The sequence below is a fragment of the Alternaria infectoria genome (genome assembly GCF_024043175.1).
Source record: "Alternaria infectoria strain BMP 0036 chromosome Unknown scaffold_19, whole genome shotgun sequence".
In the NCBI taxonomy this organism is placed as follows: Eukaryota; Fungi; Ascomycota; class Dothideomycetes; order Pleosporales; family Pleosporaceae; genus Alternaria; species Alternaria infectoria.
In genome coordinates, this window is record NW_026250708.1 from 1 (window position 1) to 25,900 (window position 25,900).

At 38.7% G+C, this 25,900-nt stretch overlaps 5 protein-coding genes across 5 annotated transcripts; 2 read left to right on the top strand and 3 right to left on the bottom strand.

Annotated features, from left to right (window-relative positions):
- Positions 1 to 14,013: 14,013 nt before the first annotated feature.
- Positions 14,014 to 15,785, bottom strand: J4E92_008765 (uncharacterized protein; the record flags this gene model as incomplete). Its single annotated transcript, XM_051500116.1, has 4 exons — positions 14,014 to 14,585; positions 14,635 to 15,013; positions 15,062 to 15,478; positions 15,735 to 15,785. The coding sequence occupies 4 exons, from the start codon at positions 15,783 to 15,785 to the stop codon at positions 14,014 to 14,016; spliced, it is 1,419 nt and encodes a 472-aa protein (XP_051349504.1).
- Positions 15,786 to 16,907: 1,122 nt separating this feature from the next.
- Positions 16,908 to 18,380, top strand: J4E92_008766 (uncharacterized protein; the record flags this gene model as incomplete). Its single annotated transcript, XM_051500117.1, has 2 exons — positions 16,908 to 17,406; positions 17,572 to 18,380. 2 exons carry the CDS (start codon positions 16,908 to 16,910, stop codon positions 18,378 to 18,380), a joined length of 1,308 nt encoding a protein of 435 aa, XP_051349505.1.
- A 3,148-nt stretch (positions 18,381 to 21,528) lies between these two features.
- Positions 21,529 to 23,435, top strand: J4E92_008767 (uncharacterized protein; the record flags this gene model as incomplete). The annotated part of the gene is made up of 4 exons (XM_051500118.1): positions 21,529 to 21,849; positions 22,040 to 22,414; positions 22,466 to 22,552; positions 22,611 to 23,435. 4 exons carry the CDS (start codon positions 21,529 to 21,531, stop codon positions 23,433 to 23,435), a joined length of 1,608 nt encoding a protein of 535 aa, XP_051349506.1.
- A 426-nt stretch (positions 23,436 to 23,861) lies between these two features.
- On the bottom strand, positions 23,862 to 24,554 carry J4E92_008768 (uncharacterized protein; the record flags this gene model as incomplete). The annotated part of the gene is made up of 3 exons (XM_051500119.1): positions 23,862 to 23,926; positions 23,977 to 24,093; positions 24,272 to 24,554. The coding sequence occupies 3 exons, from the start codon at positions 24,552 to 24,554 to the stop codon at positions 23,862 to 23,864; spliced, it is 465 nt and encodes a 154-aa protein (XP_051349507.1).
- A 248-nt stretch (positions 24,555 to 24,802) lies between these two features.
- Positions 24,803 to 25,612, bottom strand: J4E92_008769 (uncharacterized protein; the record flags this gene model as incomplete). Its single annotated transcript, XM_051500120.1, has 3 exons — positions 24,803 to 25,410; positions 25,460 to 25,517; positions 25,565 to 25,612. 3 exons carry the CDS (start codon positions 25,610 to 25,612, stop codon positions 24,803 to 24,805), a joined length of 714 nt encoding a protein of 237 aa, XP_051349508.1.
- Between the last annotated feature and the right edge of the window lie 288 nt (positions 25,613 to 25,900).

The window sequence follows — 25,900 nt, forward strand, 5'->3', positions numbered from 1 at the left end:
CCCTAACCCTAACCCTAACCCTAACCCTAACCCTAACCCTAACCCTAACCCTAAAACCCTGACTTTCTCTAACATGCCCTCCCCGTTGTTGCCCTGGTGGAAGAAGAGGACCTGCCCAAGGATAAGCCAGCCGGTTTGCAAGACGACGCAGGCTTCCTTAACGTTAACCCAAGCCACGACCCCATTAGCACCTATGCCCTGTTTAATGCTAGCAACATTTCCCGTAAACTCTTAGGCTAGGTCGCCGCTAATGTCGTGGCTACAGAGCTCTTTAATTTTCTTCTGCAGCTATAAAGAGAGTGTCTTGTCGTTAAGAAGAAGAGCAGAAGCAGATAGGTTAGAGTTGTCGAGGATTTAACCTAGAAGAAGGGCCTTGCGGCCGTCGAAGCGTATAGACATCTATTTAGTTAGCGATGTATAGTAGTAGTAGCAGAGATAGAGGAGTACTCACTAATGTAGTAGGCAAAGCGGGTGTTAGAGGACAAGAGGATACCTTTATAGACTTTTATTTATCGCGCCTAGTATGCGCCTAAAGCGCTCTTAGTACTAACTCTCTATAGAGGTCTTAACAAACGCCTACGAATAGGCGTCGCGTTAATAGCACACAGTACTAAAGTGTCCCTTTAGCAAAAAAATTAAAAATATTAAAATATTAGCCCGGAGGCTTAGCGCGCCGAGCTCTTATAAAATTTATAATCTAACTAATCGCGAGTAGGCTGCAGAGGCCCTGCACCTTATACTTATCTCTATCTATATACTGTTGCTTACAACACCTAACTTAATAAATTCAAAATACGTATATTAAGAAACTTAGTACTACTAAGCTAGAGGCTAGTCTTAATAGTAGGCCTATAAAGTATAGTATCTAGCTAGTTTTTTTACTACTATTTTATAAATATATTAGTAGATATAAACTATATAGTAAGATAATAAGTAGTGTTATTTTTATCTAGTAGAAGTTTAATATAAGCTAAGGTAGTAGGCGTAATAGGTAACCTAGAGTTAGAGGTACTACTAGATTAACGCGTATTATTATTATATAATAAAAGAAAGAAAAGAACTTTAAAGTAGTATAATAGATTTAGACTATTAATATTACTTAAAATACTTTAGAAGTAACGCTAAGTATAAGTATCTTAAATAACTATTTAGAAGTTAAACACTATAGTAGAGTTAACACTAAAGCTTATCTAGTGTTAAGAGTATAGATAATTCTTTATATTATAGTTTCTACTCTTTTTAGAGTAGATATAAGTAAAATTAGAATAGATAGTATATACTAGCGCTAGATATATAGAGAGATACTAAATAAAGTTAAGAGAAGAGCTATTTAGCTTTATAAAAAAGAAATCTATATAGTTTTTCTTAAAGCTAGATATATAGATAAGATCTAGTACTTTCTACTATATAATAGTGTAATTCTTAGATTAGATATTCTTAGAATAATATCTTTAGAAGTACTTTTTAATAGCTTTAGAGAGTATAACGTACTAGTATATTAGGTAAATAATAAGCCTATTAGTTATATTAATTTAGAAGATATAGTTAAGAAAAGATATACTAATAGATAGATACTAGTAAGAATATAGTAGTAGATTAAGACAAAATAGAATAAAGAAAGAAAAAAAGTCTAAAGAAAGTTTTTATCTTTATATATTTCTAAATCTATAGACTAAATAGATATATAAAAGTAGTATTTAGACTAAAGAGATCTACTACTATATTATACTAAATAAAAATAGCCTACATTTCTATCTTTATCTAAAGCTTCTAGAGTTTAAAGTAAGAATAGTAAAAACTATATAATAGTAACTAAAGAACTAGAAATTATACCTAACGCGCTCTAGAAGAATAAAAATATAAGTAAGGTAGTATAAAAGATCTACTAATATATAGAACTAGATAATATAGTTTATTATATTTTTTTAGATATAGTAGAGAGTATATAGTTATTTATTACGCGTATACTAAAGAATACTATATAGTAGCTCTATTAGCGCGTTATAAAAAAGCGCTTAGTAAAGTTTATTAACTACGTCTATAATAATCTATAGTTAAATAGAAATATCTTATCTAATAAGAAAGAGTTAGATTAGCTATTAAAGTAAATAAGAAAGAAAATAATAATAAAGTAGATTAATTAATAATTAAAGAAATAGTTAGACTACGCGCTAGTAGAAACTATTACTAGTATATAAAACTTAGTAGTAGTATAATAGAATAAGATTATATATTTAGACTATAAGATTAAGTACTATAACTTTATAAGATAGTTAGAGAAGATTAGTGTAAGTAAAGTAGCTAAAATAATAAACTATATAAAAGTAGTTATAATAGTAGAAAGTTTAAAAGAATAGAAAGTAGTATTAGAAATATAGAAAAAGGTAGCTAGAAGTAGAAGATAACTATTTATAACTATAAATACTATAGTGCTAGCTCTAGTATATAGAGTAGAGCTATAAATAATATAGAGAATAGATATTATTTCTAATTTATAGGCTAGTAAGCTTATTCTTTTATAGTAAGAAAGTAGGTATTCTAAGAGAGTACTATCTACTAGTAAGGTATAGAGTTTTTATACGCTGCTAGTAACTATATATTATAGTAAAACTATAGAAATTATAGATAATATATAGTATTAATAGATAATATCTACTTTTTACTTAGAATATAAATAGCTAAAGAATATTCTAAGAAGATAGAGAAAGCTTATAAGTATAAAAGAGTAGAGCGTAGTAATAGTTACTAGAGAATAACTCTTCTATAAGATTAGTAGTAATATAGATAAGAAGTTAATATAGGTTAAGTATATAGCTAAGTATTATAACTAGAACTAGTACTTAGAATATAGAAAGTATTAGTAGATACTAAAGTAAAAGTTTAGTTCTAGTATTTTTACACTACTACTAAAAGCGTCTATTCTAAATTTATTTATAAAGTAGAAGCTAATTCTAAGACTAGAAAACTAAATAGAAATAGTTACTTAATATAATAATAATGTTAGTAGTCTTTATAAAGTAGTAGAACTATTACTTATAAGCTATATATAGAAGAAACTCTTTTCTAAGTAGCTATTTCTTAAGATAATTTATAAAAGTAATTTAGAAAACTATCTAGTAGAGTTACTAATAAAGCTAGTAGAGAATAGATTATAGTTTTTTTAAATAGTAAAGGTATATAATTTAAATAATTATAGAAGTCTAGATAGTATAAACATAGCTAGTAATAGTAATAAAAGTAAAAAGTAGAGTATAGATAGAGACTAAAGAAGATAACTATATAATAAAAAGTGCTCTATAATATAATATTATACGTAATATACGCTACGTAGAGTAGACTTAAAAATATAATATATATAAAGAATAAGAAGTAATAGACTATAATATAAGTACTATTATTAGAACTAGTATAGTATAGTTAATAGAGCACTATATAAGCTAGCACTATAGAATAGACTATAAAGATTATAAACTAAAGAATATAGATAGATAATACTAATAAGACTAGTATTACTAGTAATAATATATTATAGTATATAAAACTATAAAAGTAAAATAGACTTAACTTAGACTCTAAGCTTTTATTTAAGTAGATAAGTTAGGCTATCTAAGCCTAGAGTTATTTAAAATAAGAAATAATAGATATAAAATAGCTATTTTATATATCTCTAGAATAGAATAGACTATATATAATATTATATACTTAGCTTCTTAGGTAGAAGAAGAATTTACTATATTATATAGAAGAAAATCTATATATAATAAGTCTTTTACTAGTATTTTTTTAAGTAGACTATTAGATTATTAGTTACTATTATATTTTTTATTATGTAGCGTAGCTATATTTTAGGCACCTTTTACTTAGATATAGTAGCTTTCTAATATAGCTTTTTAATATAGTCTTTTAGTATAGTTTTTTAGTATATTCTATCTATCTTTTACTAAAACGTAGAAGTTTTTTACTAGAGTCTTATACTATATAGTATTATTTAGAGTCTTTTAGTAGCTTATTATAATATTATTATATAGTCTAATACTATAATTTAGAAGCCTTTTACTAGTAGAGTAGAGTCTTTTACTATAGGCTATACTATTTTAGATCTAGTATAGAATAAATACTTTAACTAGTTTTTATAGTCTTTAGATATAGAAGTTAGAATTCTAATATAGTTAGCTTATATAATTTTATTTTTTTAATTACTTTTTAAATCTAATCTTAATTAGTAGAGTTATAATATATTAAAGATATATTATTATAAAAGTAGAATATTACGTAAACCTATACACTATACGCACTAGTAGTACTTCTTAGCTAAGTAATCTTTATATTAATAATTATATATACTATAATAGATAAATATTAGTATCTCTTATAACTTTTATAATAATATCTAAATATTATACTTTTAGCTACTATCTACTAAGAGCTATTAATAATATATAGCTTACTAAATATATTCTAATAATCTTACTATTTATATAAAGTAACTACTAGAATATATATTCTTAACTTTAGATTAACTTCTTAATCTATAGTTTTATTTCTCTAGCTCTAACTTTCTCTTTAGCTTACTTATATTCTTATAGATATATATTAGCTATTTTATAATAATATATATACTACTATACTAAGATATACTTTAGACTATTATTTTATAACTTAATATTATAATACTAGCTTATAAATAAATAAGATATAAAGAAATATATAGAATATATTACTATAGACTTATTAGATATATATTATAACTTTACTTATAAAGTTTCTAAAGATTATACTTTATTAGTATTCTTTATCTTATTATACTCTCTAAGATCTAATTCTCTTACTACTACTTTAGCTAATTTTCTTCTCTTTTTATAATTCTTCTTTTTTATTTTATCTAATTCTATCTTATCTAATTACTAATTATAAAACTTTTTTTAAAATTTTCTATAGAAAGTAAAGTACTAGTCTACTTTCTTCTTAGTCTTACGCTAATAGTATTTTTTTTTATTCTTAGTATTATAGAATTCTAGATTACTATTCTTTTTAGAAAAGTAGTAGATAGTTTTAGATAGCTATATATTAATAAAGTACTAGTAATAGCTTTTATTCTTAGCTTTAGTATATTTATAAGCGCTATACCTATCTAAGTAACTAAAAAATAGAAAGAATATAAAAAAGTATTAGAGCTAGAGATAATTAATAATTAGAGATAATTAAGTATATTATAATTAATTTACTATAAAAGAAACTTAGAATAAAATCTCTAGCTATATACCTAAGAGCTAAGTAATTATATGTCTATAATTAAGTAATTATAACTACTCTCTAACTTTAATATACTCTCTAGAGTAGTAAGAGCATTAATCTACTCTACTAAAACTAATTCTATTAAATCTACTATAATTAGTATACTCTAGTAGAGTCTAGGCTTAAGAATTTAGAGCGTAGTAGTAGATTATAGCTTAACTAAGCGTTTAATTATACTTAACACTAATAGTAGTAAGCTCTTACTTATTTAAATAAGGCCTAATAGCCTAGAAATTAACTCTATTAGTTTAGAAATTTTCTTATAATAGCTTAGAATGCAGCTAATAGCTATAGAAATCTAGGTATCTAACTAGTAAGAGATAATTCTAATAGCAAGATCTAGACTTCTAGTCTTTTCTAAGTAAGGTTTATAGTATAATTAATAGCTTAATAAGCTACGCTAGCTTTCTACGTAGGTACGCGCTTAGGCTAGAATTAGAGACTTTATAATAATAAGTTCTCTAATTCTTCTCTTCTCTACTATAATTATCTACTTTTATATTATTAAGACGCTTAAGCTAATAAGCTAATAAGCTGCCTATCTAATTAACTTATCTACTTAAGATTCTTAGCTTTTAAGCCTTAGCGCTTTTAAGTTCTGCGCTTAATTCTCTACTCTACTTAATATACTACTCTACTTACTTTTCTACTCTACTTACTTCTCTATTTTCTCTATTACTATAGTAAGTTCTTACTTTTATACCTAAATTAATAGCTAACTATTATAATTTAGTCTAATAATCTAACTTCTAACTCTAACTCTAGCTATAAGCGCTAGCGCTCTAGCTTCTACTATAATAGTGTTCTACGCTCTAATTATAATACTTCTAGTAGTAGTAATTATAATATATAAGCTAGCACTTAGCGTAATAGCGCTTAGCGTAATAGCGCTCTACTTAATAGCGCTCTATAGTTAAGCGCTTAACCTTTCTACTATACTTAACTTAAAGACGCTACTACTTAAATTCTACCTTTCTCTTCTAGAATAATAGTAGCTAATAGTCTATTTTCTAGTAGCTTTATATAAGGTAATTAGGCTTCTAATACTTAACTATCTTAGAGCTTTATAAATTCTAATAATTAACTAGATTAGACCTTTAAGGTAACTAGTAGTTTTAGTAATAATAACTTCTATAAGAGTTATAAGTAATTAGAGTTATACGCTAAGCGTGCCTACTTAGATTATAAGGCCTCTTAGTTTAATAACCTTAATAACTAGAATATTTAAGAAACTATTAAGCCTATTTCTAAGAGTAGCATCTTTATTACTAATAATACTTTCTAGACTTAGAATTTAGACTTTTAGTAATCTAACTACGTTAAAAACTAAAGCGCTTAAGATTAAGAGAAGTAAGCGTTTCTAAGTAATAGTTATAGTTATAGTTACTTTTATAAGAAGTCTAAGAGTAAGGCTTCTACGCCTAAGCCTCTTCTAGATTATCTATATCTAATATACACTAGTTATTAGCGTAAGTAAGTTAGAGTATTACCTAACTATAATACTTTTTAATTTTCTAAGTATAAGTGTTATATTTATTAGTAGCTTCTTAATAATATTTAGAAGGCTAATTATTTTAAGTAACTCTATTAGGTTATATATTATTTATTCTATAACTTTTATAACTACTATACTACTAATTAAAATCTATATAATTACTTTATAAGCTTAGTAGATTACTATAGTTCTAAAGTAAGTTTATAATTCTCTTCTCTTTAGTTCTTTTAATTCTTTGCTAACTTAATAATAGCGCTAGAGTACTAAGAACGCTATTAAGTATTATAAGTAGCTTTACTAAAATCTTTATACTTATAAGAAGTAGAAGAAAGAAGCTAAAAGTAGTTCTAAGATACTAGCTAAATTATTAGGTAGAACTTCTAAATTCTTAGGTAAGAAAAGCTTAAAGAGTACTCTACCTATAACTCTCTAGAACTCTAATTAATATAGTGCTTATAGTAAGTCTATAATACTAAGTAAGAGAATAAGAGAGATTAATATAGGTAGTAGTTAGATAGCTCTACCTACGCTTTCTACTTAGAGTTATCTACTTATAGCCTTTAATCTAATACTATAATACTTAGAATATTATTATTAAGGCTTATTCTAGTAGCTACTACTACTAACTTTCTAGCTATAGGCTTCTTAATTTAGAAATTAGCTACTATAGAATTAGTAGTAGAATTAGTATAGTTATTATTAGTTTTAGTAATATAACTACTAGTTTTAGTAGTGTAATAATTAGTCTTAGCTACGTAATAATTATTCTTATTATTACAATTCTTAGCTATATAGTTACTAGTCTAATAGCTTTATATCTAGTGTTATAAGTAATAGGTTCTATTACTATACTTAGCGTTAGCTAGCTAAGGCTAAGCACGTAGAGGCGCTACTACGTACTAAGTATAATTAGATATAGCTTAAGATTTATATATAGACTTAAGCTACTAAGACTACTTATTTATAAGCTTAGGTTAAGAACTTTAAGAATAGCTAGAATAGTAAGCTAGCCTTTAATAAGAATAACTATAAGAGTTATAATTAGAGAAATTAGCGCTATAGTAGTTAGTAAGTTAGTAGCTATATAAGTTAGTCTAGTAGAAAAGTTTAGTAATTTATCTACTTTATGCTTATATTAATTATTAGTAATTACTTCTCTATAACTAGGCGCTAGTTAGAGTAACTAAGATCTAGCTTAGGTATAATTAATCTTTATAGTAGTAGCCTAAATAAAGATCTCTCTACTCTATCTACTTCTTAAAAATTAAATATTATAAATCTTATAAGTTAAGTAGCTATTTAAACTTCTTAAACTATTATTAGATAAGTAATTTAGTTAATCTATCTATAGGTATAATTATAGTCTCTAAATACTTAACCTTAAATAATTCTTTAGTATATTTCTACTATAGCTATATATTCTAGATATTAATATACCTAAGCTAAGTATTAATACACTTATTCTTTCTAATAACTAGCCTAATTATTTATTAATTATTACACTAGATAGTCTAAAGTTCTCTAAAGTTAAGTACTAGCTTCTTAAGAAAGCGCCTAAGCACTATAGCTTTTTTAGTAGTATACTTAAGAGCTAGCAGCTCTACTTCTATAGTAGAGGTAGTAACTATACTTTACCTTATAGCTTTCTAGAAGATTATGCCTCTATATAATATAGTAATATATCTATAAGATAATTAGTAGGTCTCTAGATTATTAGTAAAGAATACGTCTCTAGTAATTATAAGATTAGGCCTATTATAGTTACTATACTAGATTATATTAAAATAGGTATAGTAGAAATATATAATTACTTACTCTATAGCCTTTTTATACTTATTACTTAGGTTTATAAGAAAGTATAAGAGCTTTAAGATAGCGTACGCTATATCTAGTTAGAGTATAATTACTATATAAAGTATAGAGCTAACTATTTTCTAGTATCTTTTAATTTTAGGCTTAGTTACTTCTCTAGTGTTTTTAATTAGCTTTTCTAATAGTAGAGGCGTTAGAGAAAAAAATCTATCTCTAAGCTTAAACTTTTTAAGTATCTTATCTATATATATATTATAAATAAGTATAATTATCTTTAGATATTAGTCTCTAATTATATAAATACTAAGAAACTACTCTATATTTCTCTAATCTTAGATCTTATACTTACTAGAGATCTTAGCCTATATAGCTATTACTTATTACTTTATATTCTTATAATAGAGTAATAGAATATTATTAACGTAGAAGAGAATAAGAATCTTATATTCTTAATTAAAAAAGAGGTAGAGCTTCTCTTAAGAAGCTATTATACTAATAGCTTTTAGCGTTTTTAAGAACTTCTTATACTATAATAGTAGAGAGTTTTATAATCTATAGAGCGCGTAGTTAAGCTATACGTATAATTCTAGCTTTCTAAAGCTATCTAGTATCTTATAGATTACTAAGTTCTCTACTATAATCTTTACGTTAAGAAATACTTCTATAATATTAAACTATTTAATCTCTAGATTACTCTAGATAGTAATTACTATTATAGCGTAGAAGAACTTTATAGTAAGTATTACTATATAAGTAGAGTTAATTAAGTTCTTCTTCTAGAGATTACTATAAACTATAATTTAAGCTTTATATTTAAGAAGATAGCTATTCTAATTATACTTATAAGTCTATATCTATTTTAATAGAAGTAGCTAATCTTAGACTTATAACCTATAGATTTCTGTCTAAATTCTCTTCTTACTTAGCTAATTAATCTCTCTCTTAGAAATATTTTTAAAAAGTATATATATTAGATACTAGATTAGTTATTTCTATAATCTAGGCAGCTTTTAGAGATTATTATAGTGTTAGTAAGTAGCTCTTAGCTTATACTTACTAAGCGTAGTAGCTATAATAATAGAGTTTATAGTTTTATAGCTAGCTTAATTATTCTAGTCTTTTTAAAAACTAGAGAGGTAGATCTTATAAAAGTTAATCTAAGCTTACTTATTAACTAAGCCTATAATTACTATATTTACGCTACCTACGCTATTACTTTCTAGTTAATTACTAAACTAAGTAGGCTATTTACTCTTACCTTTTAGGTGTCTTAATAGTTAATAGATATTTATAAAAAGAGAGCGCTTAGACTTTTTACTTATAACTTTTCTACTATAGCGCGTTCTAGAGAATTTAGCTACTAGCTAATTCTATAGCTATATTAATTATTAAGAAGAGGCTACTAATTTAGATAGCTTACTTCTTAGTCTTTTTAGCGCTTACTCTAGTTAAGCTAGTTTTTTATCTATTTCTATAGAACTAGAGTCTATTATAATAGACTTAATAGATAGAGTTAGATTTTCTAATCTATATATAGAAAGCTTTCTACCTCTAGACTCTAATAGGTTAGCTCTCTTAGGCGTATGCACTACTCTTTAACTATTAGAAACTCTATAATTACTTTAATTACCTATCTCTAAAAACTTACACTTAGATATAGGTTCTAGAGTAGTAAGCCTAGTAGAAAGCTACTAATTATTAGAAATTTCTAATAGAATACTAGCTTTATATTCTATTTCTATTAAATTAATAGAGCTTTAATTATATTTAATAGGTAGACTAATCTTATTACTTTAATTATAGCTTACGTTACTTCTAAGATCTTACTTAGTAGTTAATAGCTTTACTATACTTACTATTTAATTAATAGAAAGAATATTAAACTCTTCTATAGAATTAATAAGTTTACTATTATTAAGTATTTTAACCTACTTAAGTACTTAATCTCTAGTTAGCTTCTCTTTACGCTTACTTTAATAGAACTTCTACTTATTAAAAGTAATATTATAAGTTATAATTATCTAATTAATTACTAGTATCTATATATAATATATATTAGAAGCTTAATAGCTAATAAGATATTCTATATAGCTATAAGGCTTAATTTTAAAGTTTTAATAGTACTTTCTAGCTACGTAATTACTATTAAGTAGATACACTTAATAGCTATAAGTATAGATTCTACTCTAATCTAGATAAAGATTAGTAGTCTAGTATCTAATCTTAGGTAGCTAATAATATTAGAAATACTTTCTAAACTATTTATATAATACTTAATCTAGAGATTAATAGCTATAAAGCTATAATAGACTTATTCTATAGAGTTAAGCTACTGCGTTTATAATTACTAGCTAGAGCCTAGCTAGAAGATTAGCGCTTATATACATCTTAATTAACTTAGTAATAAGCTCTTAGCTAGCTCTCTCTACTAAGCTATTAGGCTTATAGGTATATAGTAGAGGCGTTATAATTATAATTTTCTTCTCTTTAGCCTATTTCTTATATCTTAAGTACTCTCTCTAAGGTAATATTATAGTGTTATTATTCTAATAGATTTCTATAATCTTTTACTAATAGCAGCGCTTAACTATAGCTATAAAGCTTATAATAACTTCTATTATAAAGTCTAGTGTCTTGTTTTTTAGGTTATAATTATATAGCTTATCTAAATAATTCTTTTTAATAATTAGAGTCTATTTATTAAGCGTATAGCTTATAGAGAAGTTAAATAAGTTTTATAATACTCTAAAGAAGAGATATAGTAATAGCTTATAAGGCTAATAAGAGATTCTTTAAGATATATAGATAGTAGCGTAATTATTATATTTACTATAACGTATACTTATAATCTTTATATTCTAGGCAGCTTTTATAAGAGCTTTAAGAGCTTACTTACTTAGGTAGCTAGATCTTTAGTGCTAAAGATTAGCGTTACTAGTGCGTATTTATAGAACTTATAAGTAGATAATAGTATTTATAATAATAGAATTAGAAGAATAGATAGAAGAGTTATATTTAATAAATAAGAAGTTAAATCTACACTTAAGAGTTATAAGAATAATAGACACCTTTAGCGTATCTATTCTAATTATATAATTATAGCTTATATACTATATACTACTATTTCTAAGAAGCTTCTCTAAGATAATATTAGTATAGAAACTAGAGATAATTTTAACGCTAGTAAGCGTAAGATTAGCTTTCTTAGGTTCTTTAGAGGTACTAAGAATAAGATAAAGTATGTAATTACTAATACTAATTACTAGAAGAATCTAGCTACCTACTTTAACTATTTCTCTATTAGTTTTAATAAAGAAATTAGGTTTAATTAAAGCTTTATTATTAACTAAGTAGACTATAGCTCTACTATTAAGAATTATACTAGATAAGAGCGCGTAAGGCTTAAAGCCTATACTAAAGATAAAAGGCCTAAACTTAGTAATTAGCTTCTTTAGGTAAATAATTATTAAGACTATATTACCTAGATACTTAGAAGCTAGAGCGCTTATCTTCTAGCTAGATTACTTAACTTTCTTATATAGGCTACTTTACTTTTCTTTATAATAGCACTTCTAGATCTTTTACTTATCTTAAGCTAAGAGTTCTATTAGTAGAACGCCTAGTAGCCTAGATCTAGTAATTATAGTCTATAATTAGAAATATAAGATAGGCTTCTACTTATACTTTACGTTAGGTTTATAAAGGTAAGGCTTAAGTAGTAAGCTTAACTACTTCTTACCTAACTTAGTAGAAGTAAAGAGTTAATCTATAATAGTATTAAAGATTATATTAGCTTTTCTCTTTCTAGTAGTAATTAATATCTTCTAGAGAATAACGCTAAATACTTTACTAAGATTATTAAAGCTTAACGTATTCTTTCTAAAAGCTATAGTAAATAATTAATTATATTACTACTAGTAGGTCTACTTAAAGTTAAACTTCTTAACTATAGTAAGAAAGTTAGTAATTATAAGAGGTTCTTTAACCTCTAAAAGCTTAAAGATCTTTATCTTTTAGTAGAGTATTAACTAGTTATTAAACTACTTCTTAGTAGTTTCTCTCTAGATTTTCTTAAGATAAGTGTAATACTTTACATAAACTATATATTACGTAGTCTAATCTATAGAAGTAAGTATAGTTTTAAGAGTCTTTATAAGAGACTAGACTATTTTTCTATTATTACTTATAGTTATAAGTAATAAGTAATTAGGCGTAATAGTGTATATAATCTAGGTCTTAACATTGTTAATCTTCTTACTCTTTCTTAACTACTACTTAGACTTATAGTTCTAGTAGGCTATAAGTATAGTACTATTCTTAGTTTTATAATTATAATCTTATAAGAGAGTATTATACTTATAGATAGCTTTATTATACTTATTCTTTTAATTCTTAGTTAGCTCTATAGAGAGAGAAGCTAGAGCTATAGGCTCTAGAACTAAAAGATTAGAAAACTTAGGCTTATAAGTATCTATATATTTAATATCTAGAAAATTAGAATTAATCTCTTTCTAGATACTCTTCTTATTATAGTGTTACTTAAGAAGCGTAAACTAGGTATTCTAGTTAGATTACTTCTTTAGAAGTATATCTATAAATATAATAGCTATATTATAATTACTTATATCTATAGAGTTAGAGTATAGAATTAATATAGTAATATAAAGAAGTAGGTAGTAAGTAAGTAATTATATAGAAAAGGTTCTAATTATAGAATATTTAGAGAGAGTAAAGTAGAATTAAGATTAACTAATCTATCTTCTAGTAAGCTTTAATACGTAGTAGAAATTAGTTCTATAATTAAGCAGCTAGGCTTATAACTATTAGAGCTAGAGATAATTAATAATTAGAAATAATTAAGTATATTATAATTAATTTACTATAAAAGAAAGTTAGAATAAAATCTCTAGCTATATACCTAAGAGCTAAGCGATTACGTGTCTATAATTAAGTAATTATAACTACTCTCTAACTTTAATAAAAAGGTATAAAGTTTAAGAGCTAGTATACTACTAATAAAGATAAGATAAATATTTATAATAGAGTTTATCTAAAATATTATATATAGGTATAAAAAAGAATTATTAATTTTAGAGTAAAAGAAAGAAAGATTATAAGAAAGTAGATAGTTTTCTAGTTCTATCTAGGTAACTAGAGTCTCTAACGTAAGCCGCGCTATACTTAGTTGTACTAGATAGCTTAGCTGTTTAGACAAATTGTTTATTAATCTCTGCACGGCAAGCAACGCTACCTTAGCCTAACTAATATAGGTTAGTAGATTATCTAAGATAATCTACTATAGATTACAACTTGTAAATATATATAGGCTGTTGCGGAAGTGCGTATACACTATCTACTGTTTCTCGAGATATGTGCGCAGCAAGGCGAGCGACGCGATGCGACGCGACAGCTCACACCTTCTTCACTATCCAAACCTGCGCCAGGTATGCGTAGCGCGTCAACGCTCTCCGGTTGAACCCGTACTCTGCCTCTTTACTCCGAACCTTCTTGCCCTCGAACGTCAGGTCGCCGCACTCGTCGCCCAGATCCTCGAACTCAAAGCCCATCTCTTCAACAACGTCGACAATCTCCTCCAAGCTCAGCTGCACGAAAGGCCCGGTGCCGTACAGGAGTGGGCCGAAGTTGATCCATTTACCACCGGGCTTCAGTAGCCTCTGGATAGTGTCGAAATAGGCCATGAGGTTGCGCGCCGTGTCGATGAAGAAATGGGTGACGATGATGTCGTAGTGACCTGGTTGATCGTTGAATGCGGTGTTGAAGTCGCCCTCGACGAGCAGAACACCAGGGTTGGGGGCGATGTTGGGCACCGTTACACTCCGGGTCATGTCGGCCTTCGTAGCATGGTGCGACATTCCGTCGATGAATGGGTGTATGGTCACCGCATGCGCATCCTTTTGCGCTTCCATGTACCGGTATCCCACGTTCATGAACATTGACCACTCATTGATCGTAACCTCGAAGCCTGTCACTGCGTCAGTCGCCGCTCTTCTGCTCTTGCGCGCCACACTTACCTCCGAGATTGGCGACATCGTGGCCTAGCCGGCCGACGCCGGAGCCCGGAAGCAGTACCTTGAGCGGTGCGCTCTCGGCTGACTCTGCTTTAATGGCGCTCAAGGTGCTCAGTATGCATGGGAAGGCTTCGTTTCTCTCTTTCAGACCTTCGTCCGCCCAGTCGCGTACGTAATGCTTCAGCGTTTGAGCTGTCGCGAACTTGTCTGCTTGGCGCTTGTCGCTCTCTGCCTGCTTCATGTGCTCGTCCAGTTCTTCCTGGCCGATGCCGTAGAACTTCATGGCGTGCATGGCTATCCTCTTGGAGACCGCTGCATTCATGTAGATCAGCTCTTCGAGTTCATCCAGCTTCTTCGAGTAGCCGACGGTGGTTTCCAATGTCTACTTCATGGTGAGCGACCGGTATCACAACGCGCACGTGCGACCGACCTTCTTCTGCTTCTTGCTGACGCTCTTGTACATACTCCGCCAGCGATCCAGCTCAGCCATGTGGCGTTCGCGGTACCTCGTATATGCCCACAGCGCTTCGAGTAGCCGGTAACGCGGGTGGCTCGTTCCCCATTTACCGCTCTTCTTGTCCATCCTCTTCAGCAGCTGTAGCTTCTCCCGTCTGTGGCGGGGCGAGGCGCCGTTGTCGCTTGGTAGCATCGCACCCATCTTCAAGGGATCTTGCGCGGCCTGCGCATTGTCCATAGCGATGTGGACTTTGTCGGCGCTCGGTATGTTGCTTGTGGCCTGGGCTTGGCTTTCTCCGCTGGGTGTTTCGGCATTAGCCAGAGCTACTGAGCTAAGGCCAGCGAGCAAGAACAGCAGGGATGACTTCATCTTCCATGCGCTCAGGGTACGCTATCGTTCCGGATTACTGGCGACGCACAGTATCGCAATCCGAGTTTTACGGCTGAGTACCATGCTGGCGCCAAGCAGGCCTTGATGTTAAGCGTTAGATACCGCATATTGTGGGGTGTGGTTCGCGAAAGCAACAGTCTCAAGAAGAGCTCTTTATACCGTCGCGATGTCATGCCAGTGATCCACGACAGGAAGACGGCAACATGGGCTGCTGTGCATGCTCATGCGTAACGACGTGGCTGGTGTGAGAGCTTACAAGCGTGACTCCGGAGGACATGTTGGGGAGCGGCTTTGAGCGTGTACTCATTGTCGCTGTCAATTGCTGGTAAATGCGATGCCATAGTCGTACGGTCCAAAGGCGCGCCTGCATGCACCAGCGCGGAAGACGCGTAGAAGGTGCACGAGCCATCGCCGGAGCCACCCGTCGAGCTCTCCTTGGCGGGTGACTCCACGACCCCGACACTCTGAAAGAGCACGCAGCCTTCTGCCATCCTCACGCTGAGTTCCTCAGACGGCGGTTCCTCTGGCCTTACCCGCGGGAGGTTGCCCATTCCAACACTGCGCGATGGCCGGCTCCAGTCTCGACGGACAAGAAGTACCAGGCGATAACGTCATCGCACGGAATGCGCAATTCACGGACGTCGCGCATCCGCCGCACGTCGATAATAAAGACAGAGTCGACGTTTCACCCTTGACTCTTCAGCTACCCACGTTTCCTTGAATCCTCTGGTACTTCGGGCTCTTTCTTGGGGACGAAGGCGAAGCGTAGCGTCGAGGGTTGGAAGACCGACTGCAGCATACCGCCCGCCTACACAATGGTCATCGAATAACTCAGCGGTTTCCTGGGACAATGCACACAGTAGTGGGCTATCTGGCACCCATACGAGAAACCTGCGTCGTACACACATCGGTCGCTCTATACTTTACGAACGGACTGTCTGGGTTACTGGACTGCTGGCTTGCTGTCTGTCCGCAGTTCCAAACCGGATGTTTGCAAAAGCGCTCCATCACTGGCTACCCCAGTGGTCGCATCGCTCTATCCTTGAGTGATTTAATAGGAAGGCAAGCGACACAAACACGCTTGGACGAGCAAGTATCGAGCTCTGCGCATTAGTTCATGAAGGGGACCGCTTCCCATCGCAATCGGAATTGAGCATCGTTAGCTTGAGTGAAGGGAAGGCAAGCGATTATGTGGTTGCGCCTCATCAAACACCACGACGAGATTGTTTGCGCAGTCCCATGGAGTGAAGAAGACTCATAACAGAATCGAGCGTCATATCAAACTCTCAAAGGCTAGATCATTTGGTGAAGTGTCGACGCGTTTGGATCCGTGCGAACTCACCTTCACTGCGACCTTCGCTTAGCAAAGCGCGACAACGGCCACAACACTCCGCAGCCCGTTCCCCTCCACTCACTCTACTTCCCCCAGATGTCATCCACAACACCAAAGGAGGCGCCTATCAACGCTAAAGACATCGACATGGCTCGCCTCAGCGGACCCGCTAACGCGACACCAAAAACCGATCGAAAGCCGAGCCGCTTCCGCGGACTGTTCAGACAACAATCAAGCTCGAGCGCATCGTCCAGCCCCGCTACCCTGCAAAAGTCGGCTCCGCCCGTGGCGTCTAGCCCGTTGGCGTCGCCATATGTGCGCCCAGGATACGAACAAATCGGTCTCCTACCCAGCGAGCAGTCCATGCACAGTCTACAGGGACTTGGTGAGACCGAGGTTAGCGATGGTGAGACGATTGGCTCTACAGCAGTTGAAGGTGCCTCTCCAAAACGCCACGCTGAGGAAGCAGGCCGTAATTCCGTTGGGTCTGAGGTCGCTAAAAGCCAGGGTACCTCTCCACGTACAGCTGGTGATGCAGACAAGCGACGCGGGTTGCCATTGGGTTCTTCCCACAAGATCGCAGAGGCCATGGACAGTAAGTGTCTACCCAGGGCGCTTCGATACTACATGCTAACACTGAAACAGACGCTAACAGCAGCCATGTCAAAGATGCGTGGTTCGTGGACTCCGCGGGGCGGCAGAAATCGCCTGGTACGTCAAGTTGCTCACGATGTCAACGCACTCACTAACAAGCTTGCAGACAGCCCCGGTTATCCCCAGCACGGCGGCCCCGTCGAAGACCCCAGTATGGTGCAGTACAAGACCACCAGCATCAAGCGCACAAACGACTTCCTCAAGACTGCTCGTATATCGCCACAACCCCCACTTCTCATCGACACCGCCGACGAGCACGGTCACTCTACGCTTTTGGATGAAGACGAACCCAGCCCCCGCAAGTCTTTCGCGTCTAACATCTTCGACGATGACAGTTCGCTGAGTCAAGGCATCCGCGAGTATGTCACTAGCAAGATCGCCGAAGCGCTGGCCGAGCACAACCGAGAGCGTCAAAGCGACGCCGATGCTACGGTTAACAACATAGGCCCGCTGAACCTCATCATCAAGATCGACGCGGCCGGCCTCGCCAAAGCGAATATCTCTAAGCGGTTGATCGGGGACGATGGAAAGATCGGCGACTTCCTGGAGCGCCTCACCATCGGTCCCTTCGAGATCTCGAATGCGCAGCTTGAACGAGACATTCAGTTTGGTGTCATGGCCATGTACGCGATTGCCTTCCTCAGCGCATCTCTTCTAGGACCGAAGACTCTGCTTCTTACTCTCTGGAAATCGGCGATCTTTATGGGGGTTTACGCCGCTCTGCTGCGTCAATTGTGCTGGACTGAGAAGGTCGAGCGCGACGTGCTGCTGGCGCCTGTGTGCTTCGTGGTTAGTGTGGCTACAGGCATGGGCGAGCAGCTGCTTGACCAGGTGCGCATGATGATGGTTGCGGTACTCGCTGAGGCTATCGAACGCGTCGCTCAGAGCTGTGATGTGCAGTTACATAGCGGGTAGATGACTCAAACAGTATGGTGATAGTTCATGTTCCGATTGGTAGCGGTCGTAAGCATACTTAGGCTCCCGCAGCTAAGGCTGACAGCTACATGAATGGTAAAACATTAAAATTCGTGATACCCTCGCAAACGGTGATGTAGTGAGGACGTCGGGGAAGTCGTAGGTCAGACGTTGCAGTAGAAAACGCCTGCATATACGTCATAGCTCGACGTACGACCAGGCGCTGCTTCGTTGCGCAGAACATCCTCACCTACATATCTGCGACCTGACGCCCAGTCATCACTGTATTAGCTTTCCGCTATGATGTGCTTTCTTCTTCCTGGACCAGTGTATCAACAATCCTTTCAAACCAACACGATAGACTGTTCGCGAATGGTGCTGTCTCGAACGGCTTCTCCATGCATATATCCGTCGAAATAACAGTCGCCGATGAACTCGTAATAGCCTTCAGGCGGCTTGTCAGACTGGCGGTCACCACTGGAGTCAATGTTGCCATCGCTCCAGAATCCATCCGTATCTACGGGTTTGAGTGCTTCTCTTTCTTCTTTGTTCAAATGCGCGGGCCGCAGGATGAACGGTACGTTTCCACCGTTAAGAACCCATACCTCGTCCTCGACACAAACATGCGGATAGCAGAGGCCCTGGCCGTTGTCCCCGGCCTTGAAATAGCGACGGCCATGTGTTGTGACAGAGATCATATGGCATATTGTGGCATTGATCGTGTCCTCTTTTCCTTCCACCCATGCAAGAAAGTGTTCGAGCCAACGCATCGTTGCAGGACTAGTTGCAGGACTAGATTTGAGATCCCACGCGTGGCCTTCTCTATCGACTGGAATGTCCAATCCACCAAGCATCGTTCGCCAAAACGCTATGACGGAATTCGGCTGTCTATAGAGATTGCTCTGCTCACTAATGTGAGCTAACGTGTCAGACGCACTCGAGTTGAGCGCGGATAACATCCATCTCTTGAAGACATTTTTATGTCTGATGTCAGCATCGTCTGTCGGGGAGATCAAGGTCTGTACGGCTTCGGATACGAAGGTAACTTTGCCTACACGCCTGCCTATGACCCCAAGTCCCACTCGTCTTACCACCTCACCCGACGACCGCGGGGAAGCTTTTAGCAATACAGCGCTCGATCTATAGTCGTCTGAAGCATTGAACACGCCATCATCGAATAGCTTGTACCGATCGAAAACTATATCGACGTCCATCCGATCGCAAGGCGCGTCAAAGTCCCGCACCCAGGACGCCAGTTTGCCCGGCGCTGGGCCATATTGAGGGCCTGTCAGACTCTTCAAGAACCCTTGTTCGCGACAAAGCATTGTGTAAGTAGCTTGAAGAAAAACCTCCTCTTTAGACAAAGTGTAATCCGGGGTGAAGAATCGGTCATCAATGACCCCCAACAGCCCGTAGACCTTATCGCGCGGGTCCTCACACGCCCGAAACCCGTATACTACATGTTGTGTTTGTAGGTCATGTCGCCTGAGCTTGCCGCTGACATCGCGTTCTCGATCCCAATAGAGGCTCCGAGTCATGGTGCAGAAGTCCTTCAGAGCATTGATCATTGTAATAGGCATTTGCGATACGGGGGGATTGCAACATGGCTTCCAGGCATGTTGGTCGTAGTATAACCCGCAACCGGTGACCGTCTGAAGCGAGGTCGTCCATGTATCGAAGTACAAAGTGCCTGTCTTTGGTAAGATGGCTTCTTGTACAGTCCAAAGGCGTGTCCACCAAGGACTTCGGTAGATAGCGAGGAAGCCTTCGCACATCATATTGGAGGCTTCGTCGGGCTTGTAGACAGCCGTGTCGGGCGTATGGGGTTGGAAGCATTGCCATTCATAGACATGGCGACCACTCGCTAGCAAACGTACGATTTCGAATGGATCCGCTCCTGTTGAGTCGTCATTCGCTCCATCGCCAAGGCGACATTGCGAGGCATCGCAGCCTAGCCAGATCCGTACCTGGGCGCATCTGAGATATATCTTGCCCATAAGGGCCACTTGGTGCGACTTCTCCGTCGTATCCAACTGATTGATGCACACAGCGTCTACCCAGAGCGGAAGTTCATTTTCCGGGTCGCGCATGTGCCGGAGCGCCTGCTCGAGATTGGAGGTAACTTTAACCGCGACGCCATCGACCTCGATCAGCTTGGTGACGTTGGGGTCGCCCCAGGTATATGACAGAGCGTCATAATGTGGTCTCTCGTAGAGCCTGACTAGCCGCAAGCTACATCGGATAGGCTCCCAGGCGTTGCCAGCATGCAGGCTGAGAATACGCAGGTACTCGCTCGGATGCGGTAAAGGCTTGTAATCAAGGTGGGCGTGGATTGGCTTGGCTTTGTTGGCGTGCACACCCATCGTGAGTGGTTGTTGCCTGAAGCCTCATCAAAATGGCAGCTTGGAGGGATGCAGCTTACCGAGTGATCCCGGCGAAATCCTGCGTGCCTGCCAGATTAACATAGAATAGCGAAGCGAGCCAAATCTGAGTCTCAGATTATTTCAACCATTTCAGCGCCGAATAAACCTTATCCGCTCACCCTTTGCTTAATCTCTTGTGCGCTGAAAAGTAAACGTCGAGATGCACGCACAAGCTTCCTCTCCCACAATCTTATCAACCCTCTCGCAGTCGCGATGCCGATCCCATTGTACCCCGCCTCGCCTAACACGTCTATTCTTCCAAAAGCAGTATCTTTCCCAGTGCGCACGCATCAGCCGACTCCCGTACCCCAGCGACAACAATGCGCAAGGCTAGTTCCCACGATACAGTTCACCCACCTGCAGGCCAAATGTGGCGGCCGACTAGCTTAATAAGACGGCAAGTCCGTCCCGCACCACCCGGCAAGCGTACCCCTTGCCTCATCAGGTCGCGACTGTTTAGCCCACGCCAATAGACCGTGCGACAACCTTGGGAGGAGGCGCCCGGCTTTGACATGTGCGACTGCGACGCGGAACCGATAAGAACAACATCAACAACTGCATCAACTTAATGCGCGCGTCTGGGACCTTGGGCATCCGGACATTCCGACTCATCTTTTCGCGCGATTTGGAGCGTTATCGTTAACCCCAGCCCATATTCATCAACAGACGGACACCCTTATGCGCTGCGCGCTGTCCATGGACTGAAGCCGTCCGCAGTACCCAACATGGCCGACCTATCGCACACCCGAACGAACGACCCGATGATTAAGAACGCCGCGCATCTTTCAGAAGACGTCCCACCCGAAGACGACGAAGTAAGCGGGTCCTCTAACATGAGAATAGTCGACTTTGGAAGAGACGGTACCGCCGATCCCGAGAATGGAGTGCTGGATGAAGCACACCAACAGCCGCCAAGACGCAAAAAGAGGAGGTTTGGACTGGGCAAGAAGAAGGAGAGTTATAGCCATGCGCATTACAAGGTTTACAAGAGACGGTGGCTTGGGCTGGGCCAGTTGGTGTTGTTGAACATTGTTGTTAGTTGGGATGTAAGTTGACACCTGACACCGTCGCCCGTTCCGTTGTTTGCTTCTGCGGGTGTTGCGAAGGGGTCTTCCGTTCCGGACTTTGAGGATTGCCCTGCGTTGTCGATCGGTGGTGTTGGGACAATATCGCATGAACATGATTCTTGAGCAACGAGAAACTTTGAAGCATGGACATAACTAACACACAACATAGTGGCTGACATTCGCCCCCATATCAACAACCTCATCGCAATACTTCCGCGTCCCGGAATCATCCATCAACTGGCTCTCAACCGCCTTTCTCTTCTCCTTCGCTGCAACATGTCCATTAACCATTTACCTGCTCCACCGCGGCCCCAAACCATCCATCATCGCCGCATCCATCTTGCTGCTCATTGGCAACTGGATCCGCTATGCGGGTACTAAGACCAACATCTTCCCTGTAGTCATGGTGGGCCAGATCTTGACGGGGTTGGCGCAGCCATTTGTGCTGGCGGCGCCGACGCGGTATAGTGATATGTGGTTTACTGAGGGCGGAAGGATTGGTGCAACGGCGGTGGCGAGTTTGGCGAATCCCTTTGGGGCGGCGGTAAGTAACGAGGTGGGAAGAAGAGAGGAAACGATGGCTAACAAGACATAGCTTGCGTCTCTTATTAACCCTTTCTTGGGCGATGTACCGACTACGGTGTTGATAGTATCAATCATCGCAACCGTAGCATGCCTCCCGGTACGTCTTCCCATAGCCTCCCGTCAGTACCATCACATATCTGACTAACGCCACACAGTCCTTCTTCATCCCCGCAGCACCACCAACACCCCCCTCAGCTTCCTCTGTCATCTCCAAAACGTCAATCATGACCTCCCTCAAGCACATGCTACGCACCCCCGCCTTCTACCTCGTCTTCTTCACATTCAGCGTCTACACCGGCTTCTTCAACGCCTTCACCTCGCTGCTGAACCAGATCCTATATCCATACGGATATACAGAAGACGAAGCGGGTATCTGCGGCGCGGTGCTCATCGTTGTCGGACTGGTAGCCTGTGCCATCACTTCTCCCATCATAGACCGCACACACGCCTACCTGCTTGGTATCAAGATCCTATGCCCTGTGCTATCCGCAGCTTATCTAGCGATGATCTGGGCGCCGCAAACGAGGACGATCGTCGCGCCGTATGTGCTCGGTGCAGTTTTAGGCGCATGTTCATTCTCCCTGCTTCCGATAGCATTGGAGTACCTAGTCGAGATCACCTTCCCAGCTAGTCCAGAAGTCTCTTCGACGATATGCTGGGTCGGAGGACAAGTCTTCGGCGGCATCTTCATCGTCATCATGAACGAGCTCAAAGACGGAAGACCTGTGGATCTGGACGCCGTACAGGACGCAGGCAGGGATGAGGCTACGGGTGGAGATAGACCGCCTGGACATATGCTTTGGGCTTTGGTCTTCCAGGCCGTGGTTTGTGCGGTGGTTCTGCCACTGCCGCTTTTGTTGGGTGTGAAGCGACTGGGCCTCGCTAGTAGAGAGGGAAGGCTGAAGAAGGATGTCGATGGCGATAGCGTTGTTGTCGCGGAAGAAGGGTCTGGCGAGGGCGTGCAGGGACACGAGCAATGACTCCTTGGGGACATGGATTTTGATGACGATTACGAGGATGACGATGATGACGACTAGGATTTCTTTCTAGGCTGGGTGTTCTTGCCTGGTCTTTTCTGGTTATCATGGGAGAGGAACTGGTTTCCTTGGTTCGTCTTTTCCATTATTATTGTAAACGGGATTCATGTCCGCGTATTATCAATCAAGACAATGCTTTGTTTGTGTCATCCATGATGTTGTGCAATGTCTTGATTTGGATCGGGAGATAGAAGTACAGTGATATTCTAAACACGACTCTAATATGTACAGTCATCCACGCATTTGACATGTCTTGATGCTTGCATTCATTCCATTCCGAAACGGCTACGTTCCTACTACTTGTCGTGTGCCAACATTGTATTGGTATTCGCTCGTAGGAGGACGAGGATCGGCGGGGGTCGGGTCTGTTTACTTGAGCTGGGCGAAGAGCTTGGGGGCGGCGCATTGGGACGCGCAGTGGGCGAGGTGGAAAACTGGGGTTGTGTCAGATGTTGCTGGTGATGTGAGAAGTGGGCTGACGTACATTCTTCAACGCAGTCCTCGCTGGCCTTGCCGTCGTTCTCGATCTGGCCTGTTACCCGTTGGGCGCACTCGTCGTAGTGGTGCTTGGGGCCGTGGCATTCCTTGGACTCGGCGCATTCTGGGTGAGATGGTTAGTCACTGTTCCGTCTGCGGTGGCGCTGTGCGTCTGGTATCGGGCCATGTCGGATACGGTGGGCTTCTTATCGACACGTCCGACCAAAGCCGAAGCCCCCCAGACACGCAATTGATCTCTCAAGGCCGCTGGATTGCCATATTCGTAGTCCGGGATAACTCACCCTGCTCAAGCTTCTCCTTTGGGTCGGGCTCCTCCTCGTCCTCTTCCTCCTCCTCAGGCTCATCCTCGTCATCGCCGCTCGGCTTGTGTCCCTGCTCGCCCGAGTCGCCGCCCTTCTTCGCATCCTGCTTGTTGACCTCGGCCTCGTCGCCGCTCTCCTCGTCGGTGCCAGAGGCGGGTGTCTGGGTGCTGGTGCCACCTTGGACGGGCGGTTGGCCCTCGGCGTCGGCCGAGGGGTGGGAGAAGGTCTCCCAGACGTCGGAGAAGAAGTCGGTGATACCCATTGTGGTGGCTCCGGGGCAATTGGGGGTCCTCGAGTTGGGGTGCGGGTGGTAGCGGAGGTGTTGGGCGATGGATATGAGAGCTGCGAGAGGTGTCATGCCGGGATCGCGAAAATGGGCGGTGCACGGGCCAGCGAAATGGTTAGCGGCGTCATGTAATTCTGAGCGATCTCAGTGGTCTCTTCACTTTGCGATCACTTCCGCCGTGTCTTGCTTCAAAAATGTGGTTTTGTATTGTAGAAGAGATATGACTAGTTTCTATGTCTCTTAAACGCCTCCTCCACGCTCACTCCGCGGCCCACGTCCGCAATCACCCTCTCGTCGGCCTCGATCAGCTTCGGCAGTAGATCGAGCAGTTCGTCTACCTTGCCCTGTGGCACCGCGACCACGCCATTTTCGAAAGGGTCAATCATGATGATGTCGCCGGCTTCGATCACCGTCTCGCCGATTCTCACGGGCACATTATGCGCATGAAACTTGGTTTCCGCTCCCGCGCCGATGACAGACGTCGCTTTGGACCAAATGGGCAGCTGCGTCTGATTCAGCGCAGTGATGTCCCGCACCCGACCGTCGACGACGATACCCTCTGCACCGAGATGCTGCATGCGAGCCGCCATGATACCGCCGACGACCGCGCACGACTGCCCTGGAGGCTGGCTGATGACTACAATGGTGCCGCTCTCGGTGTAGTCTGCGTACGGTCTGGAGTCGGTAAGGTTGGAAGCTGGAATGCTGTCCGCCATCTTGGGAGGGCTTGGGAACGACTTGGTCGCTTTCGGAATCATAAGGAAGGTCGACGCAGGCGCGAGGATCTTCTTCAGCTCAGGCTTGGGAATGCTGGCTGTATGAAGCAGCGGCCCTGACGAGGTCAATAGCTGACATGACACAATGTCTTCAATTCATCGTACTGATATCAGCGAGGAAGCCCGCGCCTGGTACGTGTAGCTTCAGTAGACCATCGGCGAGCTACAAGAGTTTAGCTACCAATCTGGGTATAGAGAAGGTAAGCGTACGTCACATGCTGCATATTCATATAGCTTCTTCCATCTGGGCGATGCCATTGTCGTGATTCTGTAGTATGGGTCGCGAGACAATGTATATGATCTAGACGTGCAGCGCGACAAGCTATGAGGCTCTTTACCCCGCCAGCCGAGGTGCGCCGCGACTCTGGGACTACATCTTCTCCAACCTTGAACTGGATGCACTACAAGCCTCACAAGCGGCTTGACATCTGAACCTCTCAGTCCCTACAGTTGTCAAGATTCAATGACTGCCCTTGCTTCCCTACGTCATCGCGAATCGCCCTAAGCCCAAGTGCGCGTCAAGGCATTACACGCTCCTGTAGCATG